This window comes from Clarias gariepinus, chromosome 9 (assembly GCF_024256425.1).
Source record: "Clarias gariepinus isolate MV-2021 ecotype Netherlands chromosome 9, CGAR_prim_01v2, whole genome shotgun sequence".
NCBI classification, from domain to species: Eukaryota; Metazoa; Chordata; class Actinopteri; order Siluriformes; family Clariidae; genus Clarias; species Clarias gariepinus.
In genome coordinates, this window is record NC_071108.1 from 20,111,287 (window position 1) to 20,130,768 (window position 19,482).

General features: G+C 37.7%; 1 protein-coding gene across 1 annotated transcript; it reads left to right on the plus strand.

The window, feature by feature from the left end:
* The first annotated feature begins 74 nt into the window (after positions 1–74).
* gucd1 (guanylyl cyclase domain containing 1) lies at positions 75–17,593 on the plus strand. The gene is made up of 6 exons (XM_053504117.1): positions 75–374; positions 606–687; positions 788–953; positions 2,527–2,618; positions 4,290–4,531; positions 14,994–17,593. The coding sequence occupies exons 1-6, from the start codon at positions 368–370 to the stop codon at positions 15,083–15,085; spliced, it is 681 nt and encodes a 226-aa protein (XP_053360092.1). The 5' UTR covers positions 75–367; the 3' UTR covers positions 15,086–17,593.
* Positions 17,594–19,482: the final 1,889 nt, after the last annotated feature.

Genomic DNA, 19,482 nt, shown 5'->3' on the forward strand with positions numbered 1-19,482 from the left:
AAAAACTCTATTAAAGAAATGTCCTTTTAATAGGAAATGACGTCATGGCCAGCGCCGAGTTCCTTTTTTCGAAGTAAGCCGATTGTAAGCCTTACTTAAAAGTAGAGCGCCCGCGAAATTCTGCGAGTTTATACCTGATGGATGAACTTTGCATGGTCTTAGTTCTTTTTTCCCCACCAAAATTAATTGATTGACTAAATAAAACAGCCGTTACGCTGATATTTTGTTCATCGCATTTGTCTTGTGTACGAACAGGCGTTAGACACCTGTCTACTGGTAGATAACTGGCTAATGCTAATCAAGGCAATTTACGAGGGTAAACATTCGTGTGATAGATAAATAGCCGGAGAATTTACAAATCTACATAATGACAGGTAGGTTATGATAAAATTCTTAAATACATCTAACATAAGCGGTAATAATTCATCTTCTGTTTGATTTGCTGAAAAACTGGCAGGCATGACAGGGTTTGTTTGTTACATGTTCTTGCAAGGTAACCATTGTGATCAGTGAATTGTTTCTTAGTTGTGTATAAACTAATTAAAGATGTATATATTTGCTTATACCCCCCCCCACCCCCACCCCCACCCCCCCCACACACACAGATGTCATTCTGTTAAACGTACCGGTTATCCGGCAGCTCTACCACTGGGACTGCGGTTTGGCGTGTGCAAGAATGGTGTTGAAGTAAGGGCTACTGTAACTCATATGTTATCTTGGGTGATAATACATGTATTTGATGTGGTTTGTTAAATATCAGTTTAAAAGTATTTCCAAAATTTCCTAGATATCTACATTCAGTGAGTGAAGAGGAGTTCCAGAGAACCTGCTGTGATCTGAAATTGACAGAAAGCGTGTGGACAATTGACCTTGCATATCTTATGTGTCAGCTAGGCGTAAAACACTGTTTCTGCACACAAACATTGGGGGTAGACAAGGGCTTTAAAAACCAGGTATACCAAAATTTTTGTTGTGATTACTTAAAAAAAAAAAACAATGACTGATTTGGTCACACTGCATAAGTCATAGTTGTTATTTTAATAGTCAACATATTTGTATGCTTTATGATACAAAATGTAGACTTTTTGCAGACAGTGCAATTTGTATTTGCTCAAATTACACACTGTATTTTAGCTATTTATTATTTTGTGCTAACAATTGAAAATAAGAACAGGATTATGAATTATGAGTTGGGAAGGGCAGATCAGTGTGGCCAATACTGAGGAGGACCTTAAGTGGACTGTGCTTTGATTTTTATGTACACACTATATTGTCAAAAATATTCACTCACCCATCCAAATCAATGAATTCAGGTGTTCCAATCACTTCCATAGTTACAGGTGTATAAAATCAAGCACCTAGGCATGCAGACCACTTCTACAAACATTTGTGAAAGAATCATTTATCTTGGCAGAAGTTGAGAGACATAGTGCACAGAGGTCGGCAACTTTTTGCAAATAGCTACAGATATCCAAACTTTATGTGGCCTTTAGATTAGCTCAAAAACAGTGCATAGAGAACTGACCAAACTGCATCCAAGCCTTACATCACCAAGTGCAATGCAAAGCATCAGATGCAGTGGTGTTAAGTACATTTAGGCATTTGGCAGACGTACTAAACATAAGTACTAGACTCTAGAGCAGTGGAAACGTGTTCTCTGGAGTGACGAATCATGCTTCTTTGTCTGGCAATCCGATGGACGAGTCTAGGTTTGGTGGTTGGCGGGAGAACAGTACTTGTCTGACTGTATTGTTTCAAGTGTAAATTTTGGTGGAGGGAGGATTATAATGTGGGGTTGTTTTTCTGGTGTTGGGCTTGGCTCCTTTAATTCCAGTGAAAGGAACGCTTAATGCTTCAGCATACCAAAACACTTTACACAATTTCATGCTTCCAAATTTCTGTTCCAACTTGACTGTGCACCAGTGCAGTGCCAGACCTGCACAAAGTCACTAGAACCCAATAGAACCCTTTTGGGCTGAATTAGAGCAGAGACTGTGAGCGAGGTCTTATTGTCCAAAATCAATGTCTGACCTCACAATGCACTTCTGGAACAATGGTCAAAAATTCCCATAAACACACTCCTAAACCTTGTGGAAAGCCTTTTAAGAAGAGCTGTTACAGCTGCAAAGGGTGGGCCAACATCATATTAAACTTTATGGATTAAGAACTTTTTAAGAATGTTATTTAAGTTCATATGCATGTGAAGGGAGGTGAACGAATACTTTTGGCAATAGAGTGTGTGTGTATGTATATTTGTGTGTGCATGTTTATATACTATGTATGTGTGTGTGATGTATACACTCATCGACCCGATTTTGGATAAGCCGTTGAAGATGGATATACTGTGTACAAATATATACACTCCGTGTGTGTGTATATACTCGTAATCCGAACTTTTACTGTGCAGACATACTTTGCAAAAGACAGACACCATAGCAAAAGATTAGAATTGTGCAGTGTGACCCAAGTTTAACCAAGTACTAATGTTTTAACTAAAAAGAAAACTATTCTTTTTTCCTATTTTAGTCTTTCTACAAAAAGCATTTTGATACCGAAGAAGACAGAGTAAATGAACTGTTCCTGAAAGCAGAGAGCAGAGGCGTAGTGGTAAAGAAATGGTATTAACATGTTTTCAGTTATATATATGTTGCAAGTTAATATGTTGTTGCATGATTGTGTTAGTTTTTTTGTAGGTCCTAGAACATTAATCAGAATTCTCAAAAAAATCTGGATAATGCAAGATGACATGGGTAACTGTGGTTCGGAAACTGCCACAGGGTAGTTTCAAAGTACCAATTTGTCACAGTGTAACTATGAACCTATATGGGTAGTCAATTAAAGGTCCCTATGTTACTCTTGTGTTAAGATTATTCACAATGACTTAAGTGACACAGGTAATTTCTGATTAATTATAGAACTATGAGTTGTGTACTTTGACAGTTGAGCAGTCTGAATCCATGATTTTCATTATAAAGTCAGAAAACGGGAAAATCTCTTTTTAAAAATATTTGTTTCCAGAACCAACAGAAAAATAAGTAATGTCTTTTTTTTTTGCTCAAAAAAAAAGAAAAAATGGATAATGAGCTGGTTATAATGGTAATAATGGTTTTAGACATAAAGCGTTAACTGTGCCAAACCGGAAAACTAGCTTTTGCAAGCTCTACACAAGCGTAATGTAAACAATAATTAAAAAAATAAATAATTAATTAAAGGAAGATAATTATTAATTGTCAGTATCAAGTTCATAAACTGGTATAGTTGGACAGGAAGCTCATTGTTACCACTTCAATGTCTGTAAGTAATAGTACTTTGTAGTTGTTTTCCTTTGAGAACAGAAGTAGTTCTTGGATTGCTTTTGAAATATGTTTTGGGAAATCTGTACTGTAAACCACAATGCTATCGGTTTTGCAGGATTTGACTACTTTTCGCAGAAAATATAGCTCCAATTCATCCTGCTTCTTTTATCAGTCACAGAATCAATGAGACCCAGTTCGTATGTGAGCCACACAGCCATGGCCAAAAGTTTTAAAAATGACACAAATATTAATTTTCACAAATTTCTTAAAAATCACAAAGTCTGCTGCTTCAGCATTATCTTTTTTGTTACCAAGGTATAGTCATACCAATATTTGTCAGTAAATAAGTCTGTAGTTGCAGTGTTGACCATTCTTTTTGAAGACCTCTGCAATTCGCGCTGGCATGCTGTCATTTAACGTCTGGGTCACATCCTGACTGATGACAGCCCATTCTTGCATAATCAATGCTTTGAGTTTGGCGTTGTCAGAATTTGTGGGTTTTTGTTTGTCCAATTGCCTCTTGAATATTGACCACAAGTTCTCGATAGGATTAAGGTCTAGGGAGTTTTCCTGACCTAAAATTTCAATGTTTTCTTCCTGTGGTTATCATTTTTGATTTATGGCAAGGTGCTCTATCATGCTGGAAAAGGTAATGTTTGTCACCAAATTGTTTTTTGATGGTTGGTAGAAGTTGCTCTCAGAGGACGTCCTATACAAATTCTTTTACGACCCCCTCTTGCTTGGGATGTAACATATTTTTCCAAACTTGAGGTTAGCTTTGGCTTCCCCTTTTTTTCTCTGATAAATCCCGCCTGTTGCATTATAATCGGTTCCAATAATTTGGTCTTATGTATAATAATATAATAATTTTGTAGTCAGTGACAAGCATTTTAAAATATTAATATTCCATGTACAGTATTTGACACCTATATTACACAAATGACCTTGTTTTGCCCTGTTCAATTTTCTCTGACCATTGTTTCTTGTTTGTAGCTCTGTGACTGTTCAGGAGATCCAGACTCATCTGAACCATGGACAAGTGGCTATTGTGCTGGTTAATGCTGTAGTGTTAGTGTGCGATCTCTGCTCCAATCCAGTCAAGTACTGCTGCTTTTTACCTGTGAATCAGAAGTGTTTCTGCAGCACGCCTGATTACCAAGGTCACTTTGTAGTAGTGTGTGGATTTAATCGTACAGCTGGCTGCATCTTCTATAACAACCCTGCTTATTCTGACCGTAAGTACTGCACATACATATGACAATTTATATATTGCTAAAGGTTTGTAAAGAAAAACATTGACTAGGAGAAGATAGTGATTTATAGATATTCTCCAAAGTTTTCTAGATTTGCTTTCAAATCTATTAGTCTGTTTACCACTGGCAAAGGTAAGGTTTATTTTCTAGTGGAAATTGCCATTAAACACAACATTGGGCTATCTTTGTGATCGTTTAAACATAATTGTTATTCACTTGTTATTCAAATGTTCTTATATCTGGAAATACAAACTGAATGGAAAAATACCTTATTCATATTTTTAATTGTAATGTGAAAATGCATGGCATTAGTGCTGGGCGATATGACGATATATATCGTGGGGACAATAGAAAAGTGTCTATCGTCCTATTTCTCTTCTATCGTTTCTAACCTAATTTTATCAATTACTAAAGAAAATATTGCATTAAATAGGCTATGACAAATGTATGATAAAGTCTTGTCGCTATGCAATGCATACTCTACCCTTTATATAAGTGATAATCAAGAATAAAAATGAACTTTTTCGCAAAGAAACTCCGTCTTGTGGTTTTGCGATATGACACTTTACGTTGTTGCGACATGCTTTACGACATGCTTTACGCTAGTTAACTCGTGAGTGCTTAAAGATGGAGACGCAAGAGGTTGAAGATAAATGCCTGGAGTCGCACCAAACTGAAACTGCTATGCAGGAAGCAGCCCAAGAAGTACTTTTACCGAAACGTGGGGGTACGTCAGTGATTTGGTTGCATTTTGGCTTTAAGAGCTCCGACATGGAGCAGAAGACAGTCATGTGCAAACTCTGCCAAAAGACTGTTTCCGCACCCGACGCAAAACTTGAAATGGTTGTGAACTTTAATTAATTTTTTTTTTTTTAAATAAAGTTTATTTTGATAATACTATTTAAATAACTATGATGTGGATAAAAATATTTTTCTCATTTGTGACAGTTCAGTTAAATGTCACTTCAAAATAAAGTTGCAAAAAAAAGTATGCAATGATATTTTTGTCAAACTGAAAACGTACTTTATTGTGGGTGGTATATCGTGATGTATATAGTTATCGTGATATAAAATATTCCATATCGTGATATATGATTTTTCCATATCGCCCAGCACTACATGGCATGGTGGTGTAGTGTTTAGCACTGTGGCCTTGCACGTCCAGGGTCTTGGGCTCAATTTCCACTTTTGATTCATGAAGTTTGCATGTTCCCTTCCTGCTCTTGCTTGTGTGCCCTGTGATGGATTGACACCTCAGCAGCTCCTTGTTCATTGCATGAACAAACTCAAAAACATGTACATTTGTGAATGGGTTCTTTTGTTATAGTGGGTTTACAACTGTAATATATCTTAATGGGTTGCACTATTAGTACTTCACTACCTAGGCCTGATTTAGAGAGCTTAAGCCCTTTGTCATTTTAGCACGAGCTTGTCTACTTTTATTTACAGTGGAACCTCGGATTACGAGCTTAATTCGTTCCGGAAGCGGGCTCGTATTCCAAAACACTCGTAAACCAAATTTAATTTACCCCTAGGAAATAATGGAAACTTAAATTATTCGTTCTACAGCCCAAAAAAATAAATACATAAATATAATTAATACAAAATATAAAGTAAAAATAAAACAAATTAACCTGTACTTTACCTAAAAAAAAAAAAAAAATAAATCCCGACAGATAAGGGTTTTCGTTTGTGTACGCAGGGTGTATGTGTGTAAAATGTGCACACACACACACACACACACACACACACACACACACACATTAACGGATAGACCGTTTTTAAAACCGTTTAAAAATTAGCAAGGAACATTCCTAGTCACACTCACGTGAGCGAATATTAACAGGATCACTGCTGTAAGTAAAACAACAACAACAAAAAAAAACAAATTAAACAGCTCCTCACCTTCGAAAACAATCGCGACAGAGAGAAGTTTGTGTGTTTATTTGGCAACCTGAGAGGAGGGGGGGCTGAAGGGGGGCTTGCTCGCGTTTACGGCCCCCTTCTCTCAGGTTGCCAAACAAACACACAAACTCTCTGCCTTACACAGACACAAACACACGCGAACTCAAAAACACTGCAGACACTAAGACCCAGCAGGGGAGACGATAGGTCTCGGCTTTACAGCTCCCCTTCTCTCAGGTTGCCAAATAAACACACAAACCTCTCTCTGTCGCGATTGTTTTCAAAGGTAAGGAGCTGTTTAATTTGTTTTTTGTTGTTGTTTTACTTACAGCAGTGATCCTGTTAGTATGCGCTCACGTGAGTGTGACTAGGAATGTTCCTTGCTAATTTTTAAACGGTTTTAAAAACGGTCTATCCGTTAATGTGTGTGTGTGCGCGCGCGCACGTACATCACACACACACACAGTGTGTATTCACCCAGCAGGAGAGGCGATTACCTACATTCTGCTGCAAGAGAGAGAAAAACCGTTGGCTCACTTGTTACACTTGATGATGTAACGCTCGGTGTTAAAACAAGAAGCGCATGCGTGAAACATGATACTCGGTGCTCGTAAACTAAGACAATGCTCGTTTTTCAAGTCGAAAATTATAAAAAATTGTTGCTCGTCTTGCGAAACACTCGTAAACCGCGTTACTTGTAATCCGAGGTTCCACAGTATAATACTTGTCAGTACATATATACACTTGTTAACAGTATTTTAAATATGCAAATTTCTGATCATGGTTTTCAAATAAATGTAAGGTTTCAAAACTGTAATAGTATTAAATATGGATTGTTCTATTGGTGTCTCACAATGAAGGCCTGTTTTAGTGAGGGTATGCCTTTTGTCATTTCAGCAGGACCTTGTCAGTTTAAAGATCTGGTGGAAAATATGCCTAATTTAGGGAGGCCAAGTCGTTTATTCACTGACTGGACAGTTTATGGGTTCTAAGGCCTTTTACAATAATATAGTAGTTTTACATTAAATAGTGCTGAAAATTTTTCAGGCCTTTTAAAGTTTTCTGCATTTTGTTATGTTTCACATTAATCTTAAATGGATTAAAATCTTTTTTTTTCTCTCATAGTTCTACACACAATACTCCAGAGCAGTGTCCCTTTCAAGAGGCTCTTAGGTTCAGGTCCAGACTCTAATTGGGCCACTCTAGGGCTTTCAAAGAGTGGTTTTGTGACCACTCCTGTCTTTTTTGGTGGTATACTTGGGCTGTTGTCTTGTTTAAATGTAAACTGTCACCACAGCCTGTGATCCTAAGCATTCTGGAAAAGGTTTTTACTCCGCATTGCTTTTTTGTCTGCATTTATTTTTCCTCTCTATACTAAATACTTCCTCAGTCACAAAAAAACATCCTCACTGCATGATGCCATGTTTGACTATAGGGATGATATTAATTAGGTGATGCACAGTTCCCGATTTCCTCCACATATGGCATTGGAAATTGTCATCAGACAGTTGTGTGCTTTGCATTATGTCCAAAGCACACAACTGTTATGTCCAATTATGTTTAAGATGAGTGTGAAACATAACACAATGCAAAAAACTTGGTCTGAAAACTTTCCATATGCATTGTATATGTATAATATGTAATAAACAAAGCTACAGACAGCATTTTTTTTATTATTTTAACGTAATAATGACAATGAAGGACTGCCAGCATTCTCCACCATTATATGTAGGGTTTACATAATAAAGACAACGAATGGCGGTCGCATTGTCCACCAATAAATGTAGACATTTTAATGTGGACACAATGCCAATGCATCCTTCACCATTAAGATGTAATGTTTAGCTCTGGGTCAGAGTTGTATCGAATCTTTAACGATTCGGGTTAATTTGATTAACCTAAACAAAATGTATAATGTACAGTTATCGACTACCCAGCCACTACCCGTCCAAATTAGCACAATTTAGTGTATCTTACAAGTTCTGCTTATCCAATGGCCAACGAAGATAACACAAAATCTAGTATTTAGCGATTATGAGCAAGGTAACAAGATCTGAGCAAATTTTTAGACTTTAAAATACATGACCAAGAAAACAGTTCATTATAAATAAACGAGAATTTATTTGACCAACCTACGATACATGAAACTACACTACTTAAACGCACGCACACGCGCGCACACACACACATACACATACATACAGACAGACACACATACAAACAGTTTGGAAGGTAAAAATTAAATGAATTTATTCTAGTACTGTTTACTAGATCAGCGAAAGTCACAAGAGCAGAGTCTTGGGTTTAATCTTACGGTTTAGTTATGGAACGAGCACCAACTTCAGCAAGGTATGCAGCTTTGTTTGTTTACTTGCGTTACGGTACGTTCTCATCCGTTGGTTTGCCTCCAGCGAAGGGAATCACGGCGTTGCTGATTGGTTGGTGCGCTGTTGTAGAGATGACGTCTGTCTGGAAAGCCCTTCGGTGAGGCGTTGGTTGCCTGGTTACGCTCTGGAACTTTTCCTAAGGGTTTATTCGTTGCTGGACTTTGGAGTTCTGGCACAAAGTCTTAAGAGTTCTTGAAGAGCAATGACGTCAGCAGCGACGGTGCAGCGCCCGCAAGGGCGGAAGCCCGAGCTGCCTTAAAGATGTTGTAGGTTGCAGTTGTGATGTTAACTTCCCGACTGTAGACTTCCTTAAGGTTTTTTTCCCTTCGGGGTCAGTCCGTCCCACGGGTGATTGGTCCAGTCGGATGTGGTTGCGGGGCTTAGCCACACCTCACTTAGCCTGGTGTTTCGGCTGTCACGTGGAGCCCATCCGGTTAGAGTTTTTAATAATTTTTATGAAGTAATTTTGCATGAGCTCTGTTCATGCTACCAATTCCCCATGTTCACCAACGTTCTTTGAATAAAGCCAGCTTTAAATTGACATCAAACATTACATATTTACCCACTCATTCTTTCCTTTATCTAATAAAAGGGGTTTGTAAATGCTGATTACACCTTTAAAGTTAGGCAGAATAATCAAACATATACACAGGAATAAAAGATACTGAGTAAATATATGTACAGTGGTTACCTAATCGGACCGTTGCGGCGCTCTGCGGTAGCATTTGGCTTTGTGCGTTTGCTGACTTTTATCACTGAGTGGCGCTATATAACTACAGACTGACGGCTAATGCCTTAGTTCATTCTCTGCAGGATTGATGAGACGCGCTTCTTTAGCACGTAGTAGCGGATAAAATAAAGTGAAACACTGTAGTTAAACAAATTCATAATCACAGTACCAAAATTACAGTTCAAATGTAGAATTCAAATTAAATCAAATCTTATTAGGATCAAATTTAAGCAAAATAAATGTTAACACAGTGAGTCTTTAGATTTTATCACGTGTAATTAGAAAAGAACGTGTGTTCTTTAAATTTATAGTAGATTTATTAACTTAAATAAAGGACCATAAAATTAAAACATTGTCAGGACGTTCTACTGCATCAGCTGATGTCGGTCATTCAGCCACGCTTGTGTTTTCGCTTTATTATAAAAATGAAATGCAGTAGGCTGTTATGATCTGTAACTGGTTCGACCCATGTTGCACGGACAGCACCATAAAGCACGGACACGAGGCGAGGTCTTATAGGGAAAAGGGTAATTTATTGGGAATGGGATAAAGGTTGTGCATGTGCAGTTCCGGGGGGCTGTGCCACACTGACATGCAGGCACACAGCTGACGATAAGTGGCGGTGGGCGGAGTGGCAGAACGGAGCATGTGGAGGCAGCGCTCCTGCACGCTCCCTCGTGACGGCGCTTCTCCCGCTGTCGATGGCCGGCGCGAGTCCTCGCTGACACAAACTGCCTTTTCCTCTTCGGCAGCGGGGCTGCGAAGGCGGGCACGGTGCGGGAGTGAAGGTGCAGCTCTTTCTCGCGCTGTCGTTAGCGCAGGGATCAAAGGACGGAATTCCAGTGTCCTTGTTTAAAGTCCCTGGGGCGCGTCACATCACCCCACTCGCATGCCATTCTCCTATTCTCCACCACACCACATAGTCCCGGACCTCGGACTAAACTCCGCGCCTTGCTTTTATAATGTGGAGCAAGCCCGAGATCATATTAACCTTAATTATCGCCAGCCGGAACTTCGTCCCTTTGCCGCCTTTTCAGGGAGCCTACGGAGTGAGCGAGTAGCGATAGTAGATTTGAGCGCACACCCATCACAGGCGCACGCCGTGGCACATCATAATTTTCTTTAATAGTAAATAATGACCCCCGTTGCGCTTTACCACCGCTGGCAAAACCTTATGAAATATAAGTTAAACATTAAACGAATTTACAAAACTTTATGCGTGCGGTTAAGCGCTGATTCAACGTATTAAAGTAAAGAGAAGGATCACGATGCTTAACATCACGGAGCCCAAACCCTATTTAAACTAAATTAACAAATATTGTAAGTAAATAACAATAGCGCACATTAAGAAAAGCATTTTTATTTAGATTATAAAAAAATAATCCTGCATCTGTTTTAGGTGTTCCAGCTGCCACTGTTCTTATGGCTCTGTCAGTGTCAATCAATCAGTAACAGTAAATTTTTCTGTAAAACAGGTACATCTGTATGAATAAATTGATATGATGAGCTATTGATTAGAGACTTATGTAAACGACTCAGTTTAGATGTAAGTAAATAAAAAGAAAGTAAATGGCTGCACTGTTTGGTGGAGGGACGTGCTAATGATTTGGTCTGCTGTGTGTGTGTGTGTGAGAGAGAGGATTAACAGTGAAACAGGCTCAGCTGAAAAATGTTAGGCACTTAACACCAAATAAAAGGTATTTCTGAGTGTTATGATAAAGTTGTAAAATAACAGATGTACAAACGGTGCGCACTGGATACTAAACCTAAACCAGGCACGAGGATTAATAAAACGAGATACCCATACCCGTTTTAAAAAAATAATAAAAATACCAAAAAATATTATTGTGTATGGACTGATTAAAACAATGCAATTTATGCTATCATAAGGAAAATCTTAATTTCTTCCATTCCAAGGATTAAAAAAAGGTAACAATGTCAACTTAGAATCTAGAATCCAGGAGATTAAAATTACACAAGTTGAAATCACTGAAAGTCTCGAGAAGAGCCACAGATTTAAGAGGTTTTTAAAGTGGGGAGAGGTGCATTTCAGTTTCTCTGAATGTATAGGTGAGAACAGCTGATTCACACCTGGGGAGGGTGGATAATTTGTATTTGAATGTTGTCTGGCATTGTAAAGCACACACAGTGACACTAAAAGAACAAAAACCCTGGATTTATAGGAATAAGAGGCAATGATTATACTGCATAAATATTATTTAGCAGAACAAAATTCCTCAGCCCTCGGGAAAACTTCGTGTACGATTGAGCGCTAATTAGGCTATAGGAAATTAAACAGGAGGATTTTTATTTAGACTATAAAAAATTAGCGTCTATTTTTAGGCATGCTAGCTGCCACTTTTTAGTTAGAAGTTTTCAATACAAATCTTATAATGCCCACATGACATGACGGAATTAGGCACGGCTGGTGAGCTCTCCTTGCTAATGATTCCGGGCTTGCACCCCGCGCTATAAAATAATTGGGGTTTATTGGGTTACAGTGGATTTTACTAAGCTGTGTGATTGCGACAGCCATCTGCGCACAGCAGCTCCTGCCTCCGTTTGCTCGCGCTGACTCTGCTCTCCGCTATGACCGGACCGGCCCGGCCCCTCCCACCTCTTACTTCTCAGATGAGGACTTAATGTGCAAAAACTATAGATTAAAACTATATAAGACTACATAGCCTTTATAAGACTTAACTTTAATTTTTTTATCACAATAACAAAAAAACGTTATGATTTTGTAAATGTTTGAAAGCAAATAAGGTGCGCTGTTCTGTATTGTTTTTGGTGAACTTGAGCGCGTCAGAAAATGAACGCAATGATCACGATGCTGAATCGAAGTCCTGAGCCCAAACCTCATTTAAATTAAATTAACAAATATTAAAAGTAAAAAAAACAATAGCCCACGTTTAGAAAACGTTTATAAATTCTTTCTGACATGAGTTGGCCCGGTGTTATGCGCAGAGCGCCGGGAGATTTCCTGAAGCTCAGAAATCGCTGGGGCATTTTTTCTAAATAGACGCTATCTTTAATAACTGATGGAGGTTTTGAGCTGTATACACATGCATTCCTGCCTAAACAACTCTTAAAACTACACCTGTGACACAATAACAGTAATATTTCGAACATTTTGCAGGCAGCCGTTTGGAGAAACGAATAGTGAAAAGAATAATAAATAAACCAGTTGTTGGGTCAAAATAACCCAACCAGGTGTTCATTTGTAAACTACATCTCATATGAGCCAACATGAGCAACCCAACAATGTGTTTAAAGTACCTGAAATAATCCAGAACTTAAATAACAATAAACAGATACAGAGATACGCTGTATAACAGTTTATACTTTGTACAAATCAAATTGTCAGCTAGTGAACTTGAAAATGGCACCTGGCGGCCATTTTACGAATGACTTTGAAATGCAATTGATTTATTTTGGGTGCTGTCGTCTTTACACGGGGGTGAGCGCGACGGTAATAGCCATTCCGATTGGGTAACCACTGTAAATACATTTTGCCCTACTGGCACACCTTAAATATGTTTAAAATAGTCTATGCCTTTGTTCATTAAAAGGCATGTGCTCTGGAGGTCAATGAGTGTCCAGGTGTGACTTGGTGGTTCCCCCCAGCCCCCCTCCACACACACACTCAAACTCGGGGTGAAGCTGTGAAAATGTCTGCTATGTTTACCGGATCGCCGATTTACACCCTTGATTTTGGGGTCTACTTTAAAGCATCTGGTCTTGTGAAGTTTCTTGCAGCTTAGTTTTACAGACGTCCTCTTAAGATCGCGAACCCGATGAGGTTATAGGGATGGCGCCATGCATGCTGGGAGAGGGTGTCTGAACTGTAATCAATTGATTGCTCTCTTTCTCTGTGGGAGCCCTGTTGTTCGCTACAATGCTGACAGCCTGTACATTACTAAACTGCTCTTTTATGTTATTACATTCACTTTATAGCAAGGGAAAATCATTAAGGGTTAAAAGGACTTTGTATTTGTATTTATAAAAAACACATGTACAAAAAAAAACCCTTTGCATTATAAGCAAATAGCAAAAATGGATCTCAAAGATTGCACATGGTTGTGCTAACAGCCAAAATGTGAAGTATGTTCTCATATCTTAATCCAAGAAGCAAAATAGAAATGTATAAAATCCAAGCAATAAGTAATCGTGTGTGTGTGTGCATATATGTGTGTGTGTTGGGGGGATATATCGGCAAAACGATTAATTTATGCATGTTTTACCTATAAATACAGTATGTGCTTATTATGCTTATTATGAGTTTATTCAATTAAAAAGATCAATTAAGGAATTTGGTCAAGGATACAACAACAGAGAAATTGTTGCACAAATGACAGGATAGTTATGTAAAAATAGTTTATTACCTTTTGTGTAGTCATGTAGCTTTATATTTTCTCAATCAAAATGTTAAAACGCTGTTATTTTACCCCAGTAAAAAATACTGCCAGTAACCTAAAAAAAAAAAAATGTTTTTCTTTACTTCCAACAAAGGGGTTCCTTTAGGGTTGAATAGTCTTCTCAGGGAATTAATGGATTTGGTTGACATGGACTAAATGGATGCATATACAAATGTATCCTAAGACTTAAACATCTTTTCTCATTAAAACTAAGAAACATCTTTCTTTAACCTCCAGCTGTCCAGTTTCCGTGAACCTGCGCCTAGTTTAGCCTCACATTTTCGTTCTTGGCTGCTGAAGTAAAACCTTTGGCTGTTGTGGTCCATCAGCTTCAAGGTTTGATATGCATTCTTTGATGGTTTTCTACTCACCACAGTTGTGTAAATATTGACTATTTGGTTTCCAATAGTCTACCTTTCAGCGCAAAACAATTTGGCCGCATTAACCACGGTTTTATGCTCCCAGAACTACTGCTCACAGGATGTATTTTTTTTACACCATTCTGTAATCAGCATTTTCTGATATACTCAAACCAGCTGGCTAGTATGCCACCCACAACCATGCCAGGATAAAAATTCCGGAGATAATTTCCCCCCATTTTCATTTTGATATGAACATTCACTGAAGTTCTTGTGCATTGTGCTTTATAAATGCAGTGGGCTAAATTGTAAAATTTGTATAAATGTGCAGATGGACAGATGGGCTCAATAAGTGTATCATAATATAAAATGCTGAGGTTGTTAATTGTCCAACTGTTGATTTAAGAGTATATTCTGGAATCCACTGCAATTATTTTTTTTATAAGTTGACCTTACTGCTATTCTTTTTTATTACTTTATTACTTGACATGTTAAGTTGCAACACACATTATTTTGTAGTTTATCATGATTAAATTCCTGTATTTAATGCAGTATGGTTAATGGTAGTATTATTCAGAAATGTTCTTTCTTTAGTTACAGGATTTACATTAAATGATTGTTACTAATTAACATTTCTTTTAACAGGTGTGTGCTGTACTAGTATTAGCAATTTTGAAGAGGCAAGAAGGAGCTATGGAACAGATGAGGACATTCTTTTCATCTTCAAGAACAGCTGATCACAGAATGCACTTTTGTTTTAAGGCACAGTGAGAGCTTCGCGTAGGCATATATCAGCATGGGTATAATCACAAATAAAAGAGGACACCTCCAGAAACTCAGGAACAAATATGGTTATTCCATACTCACAAGCACACACTGACTTAAAAACGAGCATAAAAAGCCAGAAAATATAGCACCTAATACAAACAAAAACAGATATTTGGTTATTTTAGTATTAAGGTAAATTAGCATTTAAACAAAGCAGCATGGCGGTGCAGTGGTTAGCACTGTTGCTTTGCACCTCCAGGATCTGGGTTCGATTTCCGTTTATGTGTGCATGGAGTTTGCATGTTCTTCCAGTGTTTTGTGGGTTTCCTCCGGGTATTCCGGTTTCCTCCCATAATCCAAAGACATGCAGATTAGGCTAACTGGCATTCCCAAATTGCCCGTAGGACATAAAAGTTTCATCAAGATTACGTTACATGTAAAGTGACGCCAAGCCTTTTTTGCTTTCCATTTCGATGCTTATAAATTATATTTTAGGATATATTTTTGTAAGAAAAGGAGGGCAACAAGGATGACTGTAGCCTTAAGAATATTCTTAATTTAAGCCTTATCAAGAATTTGGGAAAGTTTTACAAGGAGCTCACTCCAGGTGAATTGAATTGAGGCTAAAATCAGTGCATCAGAACATGCAAACTCCATGCACACAGGGACAGGAATCGAGCCTGGCCAGGAATTGAACCCGGACCCTGGAGGTGCGAGGTGACAGTGCTAACCACTACACCACCAAACAGCTTTATTATAGGGAATTGAAACAGTTAGGCGACAGTGGTTAGCACAGTCGCCTTAACACCGCCTTAACTTTGAGCCATTGATTCTGAGTATCAGAGTAGGAAATCACTCTTAAGTGGCAAAAAATTCTCAGTGATGCAATTTTGATTCTACATTTAGAAACAGGAGTAACAGCAGTTTACCAAAAACTGTTTTATCAAAAAGTTATTTCCTTACAACAGGAAATCACTACCTCCACCAAAATGTAGGAAATCTCCAGAGGTGTCTGAACTTGTTAAGGGGAGAGAGAAAATGCTGTCCAGGCAGAGACATGTATGAATGAGAGACATACCTCTGAAGCTCTCCTAAAAAGCTAATTTATGCTATTTTCGGCCACTTAGGAGCAATTTTCTATTCTGAGACACTTAGTAAATATGTGCCCTGTTCACAGCTGTAAAATATGGAAATTCTTGTGCACAAACCCTTGGTTTGATTATTTCAAAACTAATCTCCTGGGCCTGTACTTGGTAAGTGTCTCAGAATCACTCGTAGAAATCGGGCTCAATGTTCATTTAGGACTAAAAATCTTCCTACCTCAGTGTGGGACATCCCACTTTTTTCCCCCCAAAGAGTAGGAAAGCATTTGATGTGACTTTTTTTTTTTTTTTTTACAATACTGTAAATTAGGCTCCACGTTATAGTGAGTGCTGTAGTTTTGATAGGAAAACCAAAATGGTGAAATTAGAGACAGTTCTGTGAAAGTTCTGCACACAGACAAAACTCTAATGTGTGTCTCGGCTGCATGATGATATCCTAATCAGACTGCTTCAGTCACAACTGTTTCAATTCCCTACAATAGAGCTGTTTAGGACTGCCATAATCTGATCAAAATGACATTGAAAAGAAAGTGAAACTGGAGAGAGTATGAGAGTGTTTTGCTTGCGGAGAAGGGAGTAAAATGTAAAGAAATAATCAAAGCTAAATTCTGCCCTACTCTTACCTCTTAAGATGAAAAGTAAACAAAAGCAATTTGTGAAAGCATCGATGCCACCTGTCAGTTTGCCACAGTTGTACCCCCGAGCAGTGTGATAAACAGGGATACGAAGTGCTGCTTATAACAGATAATCAAAAAAAAGTTGTGTACCCTCAAATAATTTAATATAAATATATACAATGTACATATAGATTATTTTATAGTTTATTTTACTGTGTGCCATGGATGATGCCCATGACTCCATAAATGGAACTTGTCTTTGGTTGATTTCATGCTGTGTGGTGGGAAATGTTTAAACCTGAGCATGATCTGCCGTGGTATAAGATCATTGTTTAATTTATTATTTCCGACACTGTCGGCTGTGTTGTTTCAAAAAATGTTTCAAAACTGCATCTTAATTATTTTTATTGGACTAGTTGCACACCGCACATGTTGTGCAACAACAACCTATCTTTTATGAGCTCCGTGTCACTCAGTGTTACTAAAACGTCTCTCCTTCCATCTCTGCCTGAACGAAATCTCCTAACCAGTTAACACACCTCTGGAGCTATCCTCTTTGGTGGTGGTTGGAGTGATTTCCTATTTTAAGAATAGCTCTTGTTTAATAGCTCTTCCTGCTACTCCTGAAAGTAGGAATAAAATGGCATCACTCTAAGAATTTTTGTCCACTTACGGGGAATTTGCTACTTTGAGACGCTTAGTAAATATGGGCTTGTGGTTTTACATACAGTCTATATAGTAAAAAAAAAAAAAAAGAGAAAGAAGAAATAAAAAGAAAGAAATAAAAAAGCTTGACATGAATGAAGAATGAACATGCTGACCATTGGGGGTGACGGCAGTGATTGAATTCATATTCAGGCAGTAATGTACAGACCTGATATCCCTGGTGGTTTGCAATAGGTAATACCTTTTCCACGTTAGATAATGTCTATTTGTGCATTTGTATGTCACAAAAATTGTTCAGTTCTCAAAAGTGTGTGCTCTATTTTCCTAAATAAGAACATACACATATTTAAACCATACTTTAGAAACATTTTACCTGGTAATATCTCTTAGTTACATCACTGCGTGTATGTCACCACATAAAGCAGTGCTCCATATCAACACATTTAGTTTAAATGTCTAGAAATCAGCTGGCATAAAAGTTGTTTTAAGCACAAATGACTACACTTTACGCAAGTGTTGTCCCTTTAATGGTTACCCCCTATATGGACAACCAACTAACAATAGTGGTTTATGACATTTTAAATTACAGATTTATTATTTGTAGTAGGTTTGTAAATTGTAGCAGTGAAATGTTTCTGGAAATTATCAGGAATATAAATCTGAAAGAAATCATGTCAGCTAAATCTGTTTATTTTAATTCTGTTTAACTAAATATTCCTCAAGGCATGTTTGGTAATCTTAGAATTCACAGTTCACAAGAAAAAGAACGTCACATCATAAACATGATACTCATTTAGGAGATAACATTTGAAGTATATGTGAAACCACACTATACATAACCTATGGTCATGAGTGTATCCACGTCAATATGTTATTTGTTTTTACTTTCTGTATATATTGTACAATAAACTCACATTACTTTTACTAACAAAAAGAGTATTCGTTGGAACCAGTTACAACAACAGTTTTTGGACAGGTTATTCAATATATTTGAAATTAGATATTGAAGTCAATTTTAGAACACAAATTTACCCTTCAACTGTTTCACGCTGTCTTTGAAAGGCAAGTTAGAAAAGACTGAAAACTATTAATCAGTTTAGACTATTATTTAACAAACAAATGTGCTACATTTACAAATATTTTGACAGAATTTACTGTTAATGTTACACTTATTTTTTTTTTTGCCCATTACCCAAGAAGTATATCCATGACTATGCTTTACTCAATAATGATTGAACATTCTTTTAATTAAGCATCAACTGTGCAAAGGTTACACTGCCATCCCATAAGCTAACACTTAAAAAAAAATGCAAATCAAGCACCAAAATGAAACTGGCTCTCATAAAGACCATCCCAGGAGGGCGAGACCAAAACCTACCTCTGCCGCAGACGAGAAGTTCTCAGCTCTCATTTCGAGTTATCAGCCTGAAAAACGACCAATTAACAGCATCTCAGATTAGAGGCGTTATAAAGTCTTTACAGAGCATAAGTAGCAGAAACATCTCAATATCAACAATCAAAAATCAGGAACCATCATGGGGTTAGAAAGTGTCCTAAAACTTTTGAACGGTAGTGTATATACTGAGGTCAATAAGTGTTTGATCACTTTGTGATTTTGCAAGTTCCCCTACTTAGAAATCATGGAGGGGCCTACAATTTTCAGGATGGGTGCATTTCCACTGTGAGAGACAGAATTTAAAAAGAAAAATCCGGAAATCACTTTGTATAATTTTTTAACAATTTATTTGTGAATTACTGTGTCAAATAAGTATTTGATCACTTGCTAATCAGCCAGATTTCTGACCCTCAAAGACCTGTTATTTTGCTTTAAAATAGTCCATATGCTTCTTACAGAGCCACTTCTTGGTTTTCCTGGCTGTGTGCTTTGGGTCATTGTCATGTTGGAAGACCTAGCCATGACCCATCTTGAATGCTCTGACTGAGGGAAGGAGGTTTTTGCCACGTGTGCGCCAATATGTC